This window comes from Tinamus guttatus, unplaced genomic scaffold (genome assembly GCF_059628265.1).
Source record: "Tinamus guttatus ecotype Peru unplaced genomic scaffold, ASM5962826v1 Tinamus_guttatus_pri_ptg000045l, whole genome shotgun sequence".
In the NCBI taxonomy this organism is placed as follows: Eukaryota; Metazoa; Chordata; class Aves; order Tinamiformes; family Tinamidae; genus Tinamus; species Tinamus guttatus.
The window spans coordinates 3,528,780-3,543,669 of NW_028288579.1; the positions used below are offsets into that span (position 1 = coordinate 3,528,780).

The window sequence follows — 14,890 nt, forward strand, 5'->3', positions numbered from 1 at the left end:
CGCCGTGCCTGTCCCTCCGCGCTGCGCCTCCGCTCGCGCTGCGTGCGCGGGGCTGCCGCGGCCGCGGAGCGAACGCAGCCGCCGCGAGTCCCTCTGCTCGCAGCAGGCCGACGCTTCGAGACGTTTGTCACAGATAAGACGGAGAAGTTTTTATGAGCGTTGTCGTTTGAAAGCATCTGAGCAGAACATAATTTCAGCACTGCTCAGAATGGCTGGAGATTTGAACAGATTAGAAATAAGATGTTGAAATTTGCATAGTAATAAGGTTTTGGATGAATAGCGGCTGTTTAACAGCAGAAGGAAAAAGCGGACGCAATGAAGGAAGATGAATCTGGAGTTGTGAGGAGTCCCTGCCGTAACGTGGCATTTCCAAGGCCAGGTGTGATCCCTCAAAGAGCCTCTTTGCACCTAATGCAAAAGGTGTGGGTAGAATCGTGGTCAAATCCTGCTAGGATCATAGACAAAACTCCCATTAGTTTCAGTGGAGCCAGAGTTTGTGGATCTCTGGAAAAGAGAAGAAGCTCCCTGGAGTCATAATCCCTGACCTTAGAGAAGAAGACCATTTGCGACGGGGAGTTTCCAGTGTTTTGCTTTGGACCCTTCATTTGGATGAGCTTGCCCTGCCTGGAACATAAGCTGCTTCATAAGCAAAAGGAGGGTAATTTCTAGGTTCCTCTCTTCTCCCGGACCGCACTTTGCAGTTCCCTGCTTGGGAACTGAGCAGTCCTGTATGACAACGTGGGTTTGGGGGAATTCACAGGAAAAAATTGTTCTGCTGACACCTAGGACGAGTGTTTTGGAAAGGTAAAGTGTCTTATTCATAGCCACATTAAGCAATTAAACCTCTTGTCTTTCTCTCCTCCTGGTGCAATTCCAATTGCCTTGACTATGCCAAAGTGCTCCAAGGTGGCTAAGGTGCCCAAGCGTTGGCACACGTCCTGCTGTCCTGTTCCTCCTCCAATGTCACCGCTTTGCTGGGAGAGAGTCCCCGCTACCTGTTTACAGTTGGTAATATTTTAAAGTGCTACGAAGAGAGCAAAAGGTGCCAGGCGTCTCTAATAAATCACAACAACCCAGGCACAATATTTCAAGCTGCGAAAGGTTTTGTTGTCAGAAATGCTGGCACTCGCAGGAGGTATTTGTTTGAATACTCCTTCGTAATGGGGCTGTTGTTCTGGGAAGGATTCCAGGACAAATGAGATTCTCTGGGATGCAGTCCAGGTTAAATGAATTGTTTTGAAAAAATGTTGGGCCTGGGGGGAGGAGGGAAGCACGCAGCATTTTAGACCTTTTAGAAGAAGTCGCCAGCAGCCACAAAGGGTCAAGAGGAGCCTCTCGGGCTGTGCTGCCTTCTCCCGGGATGCTTTGTAAAACCAGCCCTGGAAGCTGCCAGGTGCTCTGCACTTTCATTTATTTCCAGCGTGCCTGCTGGGATGGAGAGCCCTGTGGTCGGTCTCTGGATACACCCAGGTACAGAGACATCCGTTTCCAGAAACTTGGAAAATCAGGCATGTCAAAACTGCTGGCCCACATGAGCTTCTGCCTCGTAATCTGCCATTCTTAACAGGAGATGCTCCCAGATGTATCAGGAGAAAATGCCAAGAAAAATGAAATAATAGACAATTTTGGAATTACTTACCAGTAGGTGGGCATTTTTTTCCCCATCACGGTGAGCCAGGTGCTGAATTTGGTGTTTTTGCCATGCCTGTTTGATCCGAGGTGCAAAACAATAGGTTTCTTTGGAAGGTCTCTCGAGACAGGGAAGAGGTCACTGGGGGACACGTCACATTCCTGCTGCTTCTCCCTCTCGCCAGGTTCAAAGACATCGGTGCAGTCCCAGCCGGCAGACACCAGCTCCCTCCTGCAGATACCAAAAGACCATTTTCACCATGTAAGAGCTCCCGATCCCTGGCTCAGGGAGAGCAAGGCGCAGGTTGCCCAGCCTGTGCACTCCCCTTCTGCTGAGAGGCTGCTCCGCAGGCAGGTAAGCAGGCTGACAAACCTTCTAGGTTCTTTATTGCCACGTTACCAGCTTAACCAAGCTTGAAATGCAAGGAGGGATTTGTAGAGAAACCTCAAGAGAACTGTAATTCTCTTTGAGAAATAACAAAAAGGTCAATGCATTTGGATCTGAAAGCCATCCAAGAGGCTCAATGGGTGTGCGTGATGGGTATCATCTCCTTTGGCAATAGGCCTAAATGTTCTCCAGGTTGTTAGCACTTTATTCTCTCTGTCCACTTCATAAATGCTGCAAAATGCTCCCCAGGGGCTCCTTGGGGTTCAGAGAACTAATTTTTAATTGCTGTGATTTTTCTCAGTGCTTGAAAGGACACAGTGTCTGCAGACAGTGTTCCTGGCCACCCTTCCCCTGACTCCTCTGATTTCTTGAAAGGGAAAAAAAATGGAAAAACTCATTGCTATTTTAAAGGCAGTTTGGATACCTTATCATATGCAAAGCCTTTGTGGAAAGCATAGCATTTTTTAGAGTGAGAACTGAAAATTAAGATCTTTTAGTTTTTTATCGAGGGACTTGATTCTGTGAGAGTGAAAAGACTAGCTAAGAATGTGCCCTGTTGATCTGGAGCTCTGCTGCAATGAAAATCAGTGAAGGCCAAAAGTGTCATCGTAAATAAGACTTGTTTTTTGAATTTCCTATGTGCTTTTAAAAAGTAAAACCTGACTACACACAGACCAGAACATATTTCATTTTGTAACTGGTTTTATCTCTATTTTCTTGCCTTGCATTGATTTAAACCCTGATTCCACCCAAGATCTAAGCGTTCTAATCAAAGATTCCAATCTGCTTGATTGGAAACATAAGTTTAAATTTATCCTCTTAGTAAAACACTTGCACTTGTGCTTTGCTCTCACGTGTTTAAACACACCGCACTGTGCTGTTGGGTCAGAACCAGAGGCAGGTCTGATTCCCAAACTCTGTTTTCTCCAGTAATTTCCTATGTCTGGTTTTATATACACAGCCTAGATCTTTCTTTTTATTTTTTTTTTCAAAAATAACTTCCCACATGAAAATATTTCCCTTTCTTTCATCTTTTAATCAACATTGACAAATTAGACAGTTGATTCATTAAGCTCTAAAAATGAATGTGAAGTACCAAGGTTAACAATTACATTAGTCTGCAATGCTAAGCTGGCAAGAGAAATTCCTAGCATGTATTCGCTTGCACAGGGCTGGCCCGCAACCCCAATCACCACTAATGGGGAAACTAATTGATGTCATGATTCCAGTTCATAACCATCCTCCCCTGCCCTCTAATGAATGACAGAGCCATCCTTTTGAACTGCTCTGTCTAGAATAAATCACCATGCTAGCCATCTTCCCCAAACTAATTTTGTTCATATTTTGGGAGGCTTCCTTTTCTTAAACCATTTCGTCTGTTTAAATTAATTCATTCCCTGGCCTCTTCTCCTTGCTCGTGCTGGGAACCTGGCATGACTTTCAAGAAAGAAAAAGGCTTGAGGAGCAGCTCTGTCCATGGATCAGTTACATCCCTCCAAAAATTAGTGATGTTGTAGCAGGAATGTCACCAGGGTGTCACTGGCCACTTTGGGGTCACTAGTGGCCGAATTGGGATTTTGGGGAACCTCTTGGCTGCGCTGTGTGAAGTGTGAAGGTTTTGAAGCACTGGTCCTAGCTCCTAGCGTGGGACCTGACCCTCCAGGCGTTCAGCTTTCTGACCTAAATGCAACCAAATCTAAGGAACACTCAGCAAGGTGCATGGCTCTGGGCGCCTATCGCTAGCCCATGTTCATGGGGATTATAACATCCATGGCAGGAGGGAAGTTTGTGGCCTTTCTGCCTGTAGGATGCCCAGAGACTTTGAAACTTAGTCCTTGAAGAAGCCAGTTTCCCTTTACCTCCTTTGCAGTGCTGCTTGCTCAAGTACTCTCTGCTTTGCTCCTCCTGTCACCATCACCAACGTGCTACTAGTTCATCCCATGGCTCAGACTAGCAAAGCACTTTGATTTGCAGCACCCATTTTTCTTTAATGTTACTTATATTGCATGTAATTCTCATTTTAATTTCTTTTTTCTTTCTTTCTTTCTTTCCTTTCCCTTTGTCTTGGCCACTATCCTTAACTTGTGCATAGATAAATCTCGTCCACCACATTCCTGGTCCGCGCACTTTCCTCCATCACTAAAACCTGTGTGTTTAACCTCCCTTTCCCTTCAGAGCGCTGTAGCGTGGACACAGCCCCACACAGTTTAGACTCCGGAAAACTTGACAATTAGCCATACGCTCACAGATGAAGATTAGTGGATCAGATGCTTGGAGAGAACGTTTAAAGCCAAGCTCCCCACCGAGGACCAAGCTCCTTGGCAGCGTGTTGCCCAAGGACTTTTCTGCAGGAGAACTAAAACCACACTGATTTGTTTGGTTCTGGTTCCAGGATTGCTCATCGATGGTGTAGACTGCACCGAGTTATGGCTACAAGAGGGGTAACCACCCATGCAGTGCTAGATGGTCACACCAGGGGAGGGGAAGTCTCTCTTGTTATTTTTAGATGAGTCAATGAAACTTTCATCTGAGCAGTTATTGCTGCATCTACCAAAGATGTCTGCATCACTGGGCAAGGAAGAACTGTTGGTGGCTACTATTGTATTTGTACACAACGCAGGTTTGTGTATGAGCAAAAGCCATCATGAGAAGAGTTGGTTTTTGCTACTGTCTTCTAATCTTTTGTGGCCTGTGCTTCAGGGTATGTACGTGATGTTTTCTCCCCAGATACTCATGGTTGGCATTGAGAACCCAGAATTAGTTCCACTCTTGACTGTGGTTAGTTACCAATATGGCACTATAAAACTTGAAGAATTCACTAGTATTGGAGAAAAGTGGTTGCACTGTTGAATATTCTCACAGCTGTCACAGACAACAGAGAGAGCCCAATGTGCAGACGCAGTGATAGTCACTCGTGGTTGTGTGTGCGCACTGCAGCTGATGGAGGCTTGGTCTGAACAGGGATCATTTCATCAAATGATCATTTGGGGACTATTCTATAAAAAAGCTAATATCATTTGGGGGAGATTTGTCGGGGAAGCATTCCTTGGTGTGAGGAATTTCATGTCCATAGACTTTTTTCAAGGACTCAGACTGGCTGTATGCATTTCCTCCAAACTTCTTCATGAGGTTTTTAATTTTAACGATTATTTAAGAGTCTCCTCAAACTCGAGGGAGTGGTTTTCAGAGGCAGATAATGTGTCGGATTTAGAAACCCTTCTGGCAGGCGATGCAGTGCAGTGACACGATGAAGCCTTCAAACATGCTGTGAGCACTCTTGGTTAGCAGACGCTAATGCTGGCGGTGACTCAAAGCAGCCAGGGAAAAATGTGAAACGGACTCATGCAGCATGATAGATGAAAATAATAACCAATGCTAAGGTCCAATTTTGGCATCTCTGTCACTTTGTGCTCCTCTGGTGCAGAGTGCTGGCTGCAGCCTGGGGACAGAAGTGTTGTCCCAAAGCCAGCGTCTCACTCTGACGTTGGCAGAGAGCACGACTGCTCTGGTGTGGGGACTCTGGGCATCCTGCTCCAGGTCTTCAGCATCCTCTGACCTGAAGGGAAAGGAACGCACAAGACTTGCACTTCCCTCCTGCTTGTGCTCAGGCTAGTAAAAATGCAAAGGGGTTTGCAGGAGAGCACTTTGGTTTGCTTAACAAGAGTATATTTACGTTTGGGTGGGGGGATTTGGTTCTTGTGCTCCTCATCACTTAGAGGACAAAGCAGAGAGTCACCCACTTGTGATGAAGAAAGGGCAAAACTCTGCTGTAATGTTTGTGGGGATGAACCCACCGATTGTTGAAGCCCAGGAATTGCTACCAGCCCTAGTGCACACCGAGCTAGAGGGGTTGGGGCTGTCTGTGGCTCCGTGCTAACCTTGCTCCTGCTAACCCCCCTTGGTCCATCTCTCTGACCTGGCACCTCCCCTTCTCCCCAACCCCTTTGCTTTCTGGTACAGATGGCGATAAGAAACGACTCTTCGGAGAGCAAGGAGAACGTGCACACGGAGGGGGGCGAGCCCGCGGACCCAGCCGTCCCCGCCGTGCCCAAGGAGGAGCCACCTGGTGCTGTGACGCCCGCGGGAGGCGGCGACGCGGCCGCGTGGAACCGGGCGAGCGTTCGTACGCAGCAGCATTCCCACGACCAGTACAATATCTCAAAGCAGGCACCAGCGCCGTGTGCTTGTGCAGACTCCTGTCAAGAGACATCCGGAGACTCAGTGGACCAAGAAGCATCCGAAACAAACAGCTCCTCAGAGCCTTTCACTTCAGAAACTTGTACAGCCTCGAGTGCCTGTTCAGAGGTTTGGCCTCTCTCTCCTAAGAGGAGCATCGGCAATACCGGCAACGTTACGCTGAAGGACCTGAAGAAATACCACAGTGTAGACACCCAGGGCCTTCTAAAAAGGCCGCCCTCTTGGTTAGATGATCAAAGGAGACATTCGATAGAAATTTGTTCCATAGAAAACAGCCCGCAGCACCATTCCACATCCAGCTCTTCTGGCTTCATAAGCCAGGTGGTAAGTGAAATGGAAGGCTTGCAAGGGACGCGGCCGAAGAAAAAACTGAGCCCCCCGTGTATCTCCATAGAGCCGCCCGACGGGCAGGGCTCGGTGCCTCGAGGGCCTCGCGGCATCGCCCCCGCCGGCGCAGACGGCTGCCTGAGGCGGCGCGCGCCCTCCTGCGAGTCCAAGGAGTCCGTGGACGCGGCGGAGCCGCTGCTTCCGGACAGCACGTCAACCTCTCCCGCCCCAAAGAAAGACCTGTTGACACTTCCTAGCTTTTCCTTTGATCAAACGGAAATGGACCCCTGAGTTACTTTTCTGTTGGTGCCAAATGTTTTCTTTCTTTCATGTAATAAAGGAAAACAACAACAGCAACAAAAAAAAAGAAAAAAAACAAAAAAAACCCTAAAAACTGTATTCCAAAATGGCACTGGGTAAAAAATTTCCAAAGAAAGATTAAAGAACCAGCTGGTTAAAAGAGTGGTTAACCTATATCACGCTTACTTAAGCTATGTTCTGCTTAGGTAAAAGCAATACAATGTGCAGAATCTATATGTATATTATATTTTATTAAATTAATTGAATCTAGTATTGCGGGATGTAGTACATTTTGTGACAAAGACTCGTTTAATTTTCTTCTATTTTATGCATCTCAGAATATTTCTGAGATAAAGTTGGTTTTTATGAATATTTTAACCTAAAAATATATATTTAATCCCTTCTCTTTTTTTGTTTTGTTTGGGTTTCATTTTGTTTTGCAAAGCACAAAATGTAGCCAATTAGTGCATTATGGAGGAAATGTATCCCACAGTCAGCAGTGAATAAGAATTATTTAATGTAATTTATTTCTCCACCTGGACTTCAATCATCTCCTGGGGAAAAAAAAAAAAAAAAAAAAAACAAGAAAAAAAAGATTATTTGCATAGTCCAGAAATGCAGTGGCAATTTTTTTTAACCAAATAATATTCCATTCTTACCTAATATTGGCATCCAGAGCGAAAGCAGGTGCACGAAAGCAGGAAGACACTGAAGGCAGGGGCGATCTAGCTGGACGCTGGCACTGCACAACGTTGATTTATGGAAGGGTGTTGCATATTGTCCACTGGTGAGTCACTAAAGTGTGTTGATGGATCCCTTTTCCAATGTGCCTGGGAAACCTGGGCAGCAAAAGCCTACGATCCCTTCCCAAATGGTTTTCCAGCATCTCGGATAAAGACTGTTTCTTTCTTTCAGTTTTACACGTGTCCACTGTTTTCCCTGCAGTAATTCCTCTTTGCACCAAGGTGAAAAGGAGGATAAGGCAGTATTTAAGATTTCACATCTCAGTGCAGATGTGACTCAGCAGTGCACTTAAGCATATGCTTAAAGTTAAGCTGCTGCTTCAACTGCATTGAAGTCAACAGTGTTTAAGTAATTCCTTAAAATTATAATCATATGCTTCATGTGCTTAATTGAATCAAGGCCTATTAAAGTTTGCAAAGTTATTCTATTGAGTATGTAGAAGAGGGTCTGCAAGTATGGAAAGGAGTGTTGATTTTAAGCAAAGCAGGCAGGGTTTTTCGCTATCACTGCCAGAGTTAATTTACATGACCCTGGTTTAAATTTATTTCCAGTCTAGTAAAAGCCTTAAGTAGCAACATTATGATAAAAAAAAAGATGAAATTTATGTCCTTACCTTGTAACATGTTCTTAATGTCAGTCATCTCCAAAAGTAACTGTTTACTCTGTGCTTATGCCCTCCGCAAAAAGCAGCGTGTTGGAGTGGAGCGAGCGGGACAGCACGGCCTGGGGTTTGGCCGGCGGGCACGTCCTGCTCTGCCACCCCGATGGAAACCAGACATTAGCTTCACCGAACCTCCATGAAATCAAGTTAAGATGCAGGCTCCGCAAGCCTTTGGAAGCCTAGTTTTAAATGTGTGAGAAGTCCCAGGTTTAAAATTGCACACATGTATAAGGCTTTGCGGGATCACGGCCTTAAAGCAGCAAGAGCAAGGGAAGGATTTGTGCTAATTCAGTCAGTCAGGAGTTTGTAACTTTTTGGGAGCTACTGATCTATTCAAGTCACTAGAACACGACGGTGTGTGACCTCCTCTCCTGGCAGAGATCAGGCCATTACGAGTGCATGTGTCTGCATTCACCCCAGGTAGATACACAGAGGAAGATGCTGCTAATGCGTAATAGGCCCAAGTAAGTCCTTAAGCTCCTTTATTTCCATTTGAGGAAGTCTAGCCCGTAAATGATCCTACCAGATTGTAGACAGTCTATAAAAATGAGGGGATTTCATCAGGAAGTCAGGCAATGGGTGCACGGGAAGAAGGGAGATTAATGTTCTGTGCCGGTTCCTGCAGTTAGACCATCCTGGGCTGGGACCTTCTCCCTCTCTTCAGCAGTTACAATATGGGCCCATACAGATAATGCTCATTTTGAAATGCCAGCCCAAATCCAGAGCTAAGCCCATTTAGAGCAACTATTTCAAACAAACCTTTCATCAGTCCTTCTGTAAGATCATATTTAAAGGAATAATAAAGTTACAGAGCATCAAAATTGAGGAATATTCTTAATTCCTTTTTCATTTTGCACTCACAATGAGCCTTAGCTTTTCCTTTCACATCTACTAAATAATTTTGCCAAATAGCGAGGCCACTAAAATTGCAGTACCCTGGTTCACTTAATGCTTAGTAGTGTGTATATGTAGCTGGAATGATGCTCCTCGTACACTTCCTTCCCTAGAAAATAACTTGCGGCATTTTAGCTTGAAATCATGGCACAAAAAGGGGATGTGATGTTAATCCAAAAGCTCAACTCCAAATCTAACAGAAAGCCTAAGGGCTGGTCTGCTTTTCGCTACTTGGGGTTTTGCCCACTGACAGGGTTTATGTGAGTAACAAAAAGTTTACATCATGCATGAATATTCAATAAGGACTAGTCAGTGAAGAATACTGTATGACGATGCATTCAGGAAAAAAAATCCATGTAAAATAGTTTATTTTCTAAACCAAATAAGGTTTTTTCTAGTTGCCCTTTTGAAAAACAAATACAAACGTACTGCAGTATGTGCAATAATCTTAACGTAATTTTCAATACCTTTTGGGGGGGTTTTATAGAATTTGACTTTTTTTAAGCAAAATGTACAAAAATCCACTGGAATTCTGTAGAACGGTTCTGTTGATAGAATTTTTTATATTTTTGTAGCAATCTGTAGAGAAAACGTTAAAAAGTCTGCGTAGCGTCTTGGGAACAGAAGCAGCTCTATTGAAATTTTTCTTTTCACAAACGTGGAGCCAGACCTACCGTATCACAACACGCCTAACCTAGGTCCCGCGCCTGCATCCGGGTCGTGTTCCAAGGAAGCAGCTAAGCTAAAGGTCTCTGATTCCGCAGGGCTGTTGCTGTTCCAGAGCCGAGCCGATATCCGTGACCCACTCCGCGAACGCGGCCCGTATTGACGGGGAGGGAGTTTCGTTGCTAGCCAGTTCATCCAAGCACACCAGCACTTTAATACTGTGGATTTACTGTATGCAGTCGGGAGGAGAATGTTCTGCTATCGCCAGTGGGACAGGTAGGAAGGAGAGGTTGCAGACGTGTCTGGAAAAACGTAAAGTCCATTTTGCGCCCCCTTGCACATCGAACTAATTCTTCCTAGCTAGGTTATAGGCTGTTTATACTGTAGATACCGTGGAAGAGGGCAAAGAAAAGGTTGTTTTTGACTTCTGTGGATTGCACTCAGCACAAGGTGTGTTCAAGGGGGGAAAAAGGAAAAAAAAAAAAAAAGGCAAACAAATGTGTTATGTTGTAAATTAGGCTATGCCCCAGTCTCCCCTTTTCTGCCCCTTTGGCTATACTAACCCATGTACACTATTACACAAGGTGACTAGAGTAGGCACAGTACCTTGCAATGTCTGTAACAACCTAGTATATATTATAGAACTTTGTATTTAATAGTTAATATATTGTTATACTGTATCAGGTATATAGGCCAAAACCAAGGTCTTTTGGTCAGGACAACAAAAGGTGGTCTTCAATGGGGAAAAATTGGGTTAAAAATGTTCCTTTTTTAAAAATGCAAAAAGACAAAAAATGAGTGTAAATCTTTACAAATGACAAAAACAAACGTGTCCTATTAAAAGCTTTTGAAAAGAAAACACATGTGCACTTCCCTTTGTGTTGTTGGTAAGCTGTGTCCCTGGGCTTGGTCAAGCCCTCGGTTGTGTTTTCCCTGCGCGCGCTGGAGCGGGCAGAGCCCAGCAGCAGCAGCAGCAGCCGGGATGTCCAGCGGGGACGCGGAGCAGCGGTGTTTGTCAGCAGGGTGGCTCAGCCCCACAGACGGCGCTGGCCCGGCGCGGTGCCCAGGACGCGCTGCCATCCCGACCGCACTTGGCGATGGAGCCACCCGGCGCAGCGCTGGGACGGGGCTGCAATGACGAGCGCTGCAGGCAACACCGAGGCAGCAGCCGGCTGCGCTGGGCGTGCAAATGTTGCTGGAGGACACACGGGTCTTTTCCACGTGGTCACAACTTCTGCATTTCCAACCTGAGCTCCAGCAGCCTTCCTCTCCAGCACAGCTCTGCTCCTTGTTTTCCCTTGCAGGTCCAGAGGCAGCAGGGACGGCTGCAGGATGGGGCAGAGCTCAGGTGGTGCTCGGGCACCCTCCAAGGCGTCTGCATCTGAACTCTTCAGGGGTCTTCGGTGATGAGTTGTGGTACCTTCTACTGTGAAGACCTCTGCTCCTCTCTGGGAAGCAGCTCCAGGAGGAGAAACCAGGTGCTCGGGCACCTTATTTCACGTGCTGGCTTGATGGACTTGATGGCTCACCAGTCATGGGGCCTCCAGCATGGTCACCTTAGCTAGAAGAGGTTTTTGCTAAAGACCCTTTCACCTCTGTATAGAAAACCAGAAGCAAGTTACCCCTCAAAGAGACTGGAAATGTGGATCTGAGCAAAATTCCACCAGCCCCGCAAGGAGCAGGACTCCGGAGGCGGCTTCCGTCGCGTGGCTGCAGTGCCCAAGGTCCAAGCCACCGCACGGAGAGGTCCCCAGGAGCCAGCAGCGATCCAGGGAGCTGAGTCCGGCGCAAACAGGTGAGCTCGGCCGGCGGGGCGGCCCTGGGGGATGTGGAGCCCTCCCGGGTCTCAGGAGCTTGGTGGGAAGGGCTGTTCGGCTGCAGACGGGGCCGAGTCAGGGCAGGGGGCTGCGTTTCAAACCCAGTTAATCTGAGCCTTCGTGCAGCACGGGGGTGAACGCGCCTGAGGGCAGAGCCGAGCACAGCGCGTCCCCAGGCCGCAGCAGGACTGGGAAAGGCCTTTTCACTCCTGCATTTCACAGGGCCCAAGGACGCACCAACACCACGGCCGGAAAAAGCGATTTAAGGAAATCCCCCCAGGTGCCTGCTCCTTCACAGCATTTTGCTACCATCTAGTGGGCTGGAGATAATGGGAGCTTTGGGGAAGCGTGGAGCCCAACTTGGCTGCCTGGAAAAAAACCACATCAGCAGCGAACACCACTGCCCAGCTGGCATTTCAGCACTGGAGGGTGATCAGAGTTTAGGGGTGTTTTTATGGGCTCTGTTCAGTGCTTCAGATCTGTTTGCAGCTCTCTATAATCCTGCAACATCCTCTGGCATTTTCTATTATGGCCTGTGCCCCTGGCGGCTCTAATTGGCAGGCTCTTAAAGGTCCTGAATAGATTATCTTTCCATATCTATTTAATACTTTAAATAATGATACCAAAGCCCCTCGCAGCTCCAGCTGGAACACAAGAAGGCTGGTTAAACCACCTAATTTCTTACTGTGCTAACAGTGCTGTTTCTGTGCTTTGTAGCAACTTAAAGCAGATCCCAGATGTTGCAGGCGGGGTCAGGAAGGAGTTAACAAACACTGGAGTCATTATACAAAGGAAAATCACCACAGATGGAGCCTGGTTTGGGGCAGGACCGCGCTGGGCACCAGGAGCCCACGTGCTGCTCACCTGCAGCCGTTGGGCGTTATCCTTAGCTCTCTGGGCAGCTCAACTGCCTACGAGCCAAGGTGTGCTAGACCTCCACAGGCTTAAATAACCCCTTGTGCTTCCATGTGTGTCTGTGGGGCAGTGAACGGGCACCGGGGGAACCGCCAGGGCTTTCCGGGTGCTCTGTTTGCAGCTTGGGGTAGCTGGGCAGCTCCTGCCTGTGTCCTGCCCTGCAGGAAGGCGCTCCCGGAGCCGGGCAGGCTGGCATCGCACGGAGCGTCCTCGAGGAGTCACACACAGAGCACAGGCTCCTCCCGGAGCCCCCATGCATGTGGCCGCCCCGGCAAGGACAGGGCACTGCACAGCGCAGCTCCAGGCCGGGACCGGCCGCCTTGCCAGGCAACCGCCGGCCCTGCTATTCCAGGCAGGAGGAAATCTCGCCTTCCCCTGCGACACGTCTGCTGGTTTCAGACAGGGATCTGAGTCTCTGCTGTGTCAAGCAGGGAAAGAAGATGACGTTTAGATTCAGCGCACAGTGAAGAAGTGCAGCTCCCGCAGCAGCACATGTCCAAGCCCTCCCTCATCTCCAGCTGTTCTTCCCTGTGCTCATTTCTTTGGGGTAGGACCCATCTCACTTCAATTCTGCTGCCTGCAAATCAGTGAGAGGTGCGAAACCCGACCCTTTCTTTAGACAAAAACCTTTGTTCTCGGTCACCTTCCTCTCCTACCCCATCCCGGTATTTTATAGCCAACCCTCTGCTGCGTGGTCCTGGGTGTGCCTGGTAAGTGCATCGTGGCTGAACATCGGCCCTGCAAGTTAGCAGGTGAAAAGTCCTTTTACTGCCCAAGGAAGGAGGGTGCAAGGACGTAACTGAGTGAACTCAGCTGAAACCTCGCCACTCCCGAGACAAACGAGCAGTGCCGGGTCGGTGTCTCCCAGGTTCACGACCTCCCTCACATTTTTACAAAAGGCTCCATTTTGTTTTCCTGCACTGCCAGTCTGCACTTCAGGGATCACACAGGGATAATGATACGGTCTAGGTTCAGAACTGGCCCCTCTGTCTTCCCTCCCACCATCAAAGAGCAGGAGACGGTGCTTCAGGCTGTGCTTTGCACCCGCCGCAGCAGAATCCTCTGCCACAGACCTTCCCAGCAGCTTTTAAGCTTTCCCCAAATTGGGTCTGTCTGAGAATTTAATGCTTCTTTCATTCCTGCCTTTGATTTTCCCCCTCTCTCTGCTAGACTGGTTTTCCCGACAGCACCTGGAAGTCAGTAATTACACTGCAAAGGCAGCCCCAAGCGCGCAGGGTCGGCTGTGAGGTCCCGCCTCGGCGCTGGGTGGTGAGAGACGTACGGGCGCAATGGCACCGCTCACCAGCGCTGCCGCTTCCCAGTGCCACAATTCCAACGCCTGCCACGAATCAGGAATATGAAGCAGCAGGTAGAGTTGGGAACTAATTTTGGGTCTCGCGAGGGCCCATGAAGTACCATAGCCCAGGACCTTTCTCCACGGATCAGCTGGAGTAGTTCCACTGAAGTCAATAGTTTAATCGGGGATTAATGCACATGGCATGTATAAAGTATGCAGTGCACTGATAACACGGATCTCTTCCCCTCTTGTACACACAGCCTAAGGTAGCTGTTCTCCAGGTGTGACACCTCGTCCTGTCACAGCCAGTCTTCATTTAGGGCAGATTTCCAAAGGGCACCAAGTTCTGCACCAGAAATACATGTTTATGTGCCAAGAATTCCAAGTTCTCAGCACTTATGCTCAATATCAGGTGTAGGTGGACAAGACTTCTTGTGAGACCTCGTAGGGTCCACAGAAAACGTCACTCGTGGCTGGATGTGGCTCCTCTTGTCTTCACCGAGGGCTGTAATGTGATTGTGCCTACATCTATTGGAGATTTCCCGTCTTGCAGGGTACCACCAAGAAGCTTATCTTGGGCAAGCGCTTATCTGCGCGCGGTAGCAAGAACTGCATTCCTCTTGCCAGATTATTGTGACTAACAGGAATTCTCAGCATTGCTTGCCGGAAGCACACGGCTTCCCCGATAGCGCTGCGCGCGGGCACTGCACCTAGCACCGTCCGCAGCCACGCAGGAAAGGTCACCGGGGTTTTTCCCCTCTCTTTCAGGACGAAAGCTTCTCGTTTCCTTTCGGAAGATAACGTGGTGGGACTATCCAGGCCCGGAGGGCACCAAGCAGGGTGGCTGCATCATGTGGCAGCGAAGTTTGATTGTGCCTAAATTGCTGCCCTATAAAACGTGTCAGCTGGATATTTATGTGAAATATACTGGAAGTTTTTGCAGCAGGACCATGGTGGAGGCAGCCAGGCTTTGGTTCCGTGTAGGGAAATGAAACGAGAGAGAGATCTGGCCATTTTTTGGCCATTCAGGCCTCTGTGACGCAGGGGGACTCGCA

The 14,890-nt window shown here is 48.1% G+C and overlaps 1 protein-coding gene across 4 annotated transcripts in view; it reads left to right on the forward strand.

Moving 5' to 3' along the window:
• CACNA1G (calcium voltage-gated channel subunit alpha1 G) overlaps positions 1 to 6,892 on the forward strand; it is a 115,987-nt gene extending 109,095 nt beyond the window's left edge. For all 4 annotated transcript variants that reach the window (XM_088538173.1, XM_088538157.1, XM_088538166.1 and 1 more), the window contains 2 exons: positions 1,815 to 1,984; positions 5,978 to 6,892. In XM_088538173.1, coding sequence (XP_088394299.1) covers positions 1,815 to 1,984; positions 5,978 to 6,832 — 1,025 coding nt within the window. In that variant the 3' untranslated portion in view covers positions 6,833 to 6,892. The remainder of the gene's footprint in view (positions 1 to 1,814; positions 1,985 to 5,977) is intronic.
• Positions 6,893 to 14,890: the final 7,998 nt, after the last annotated feature.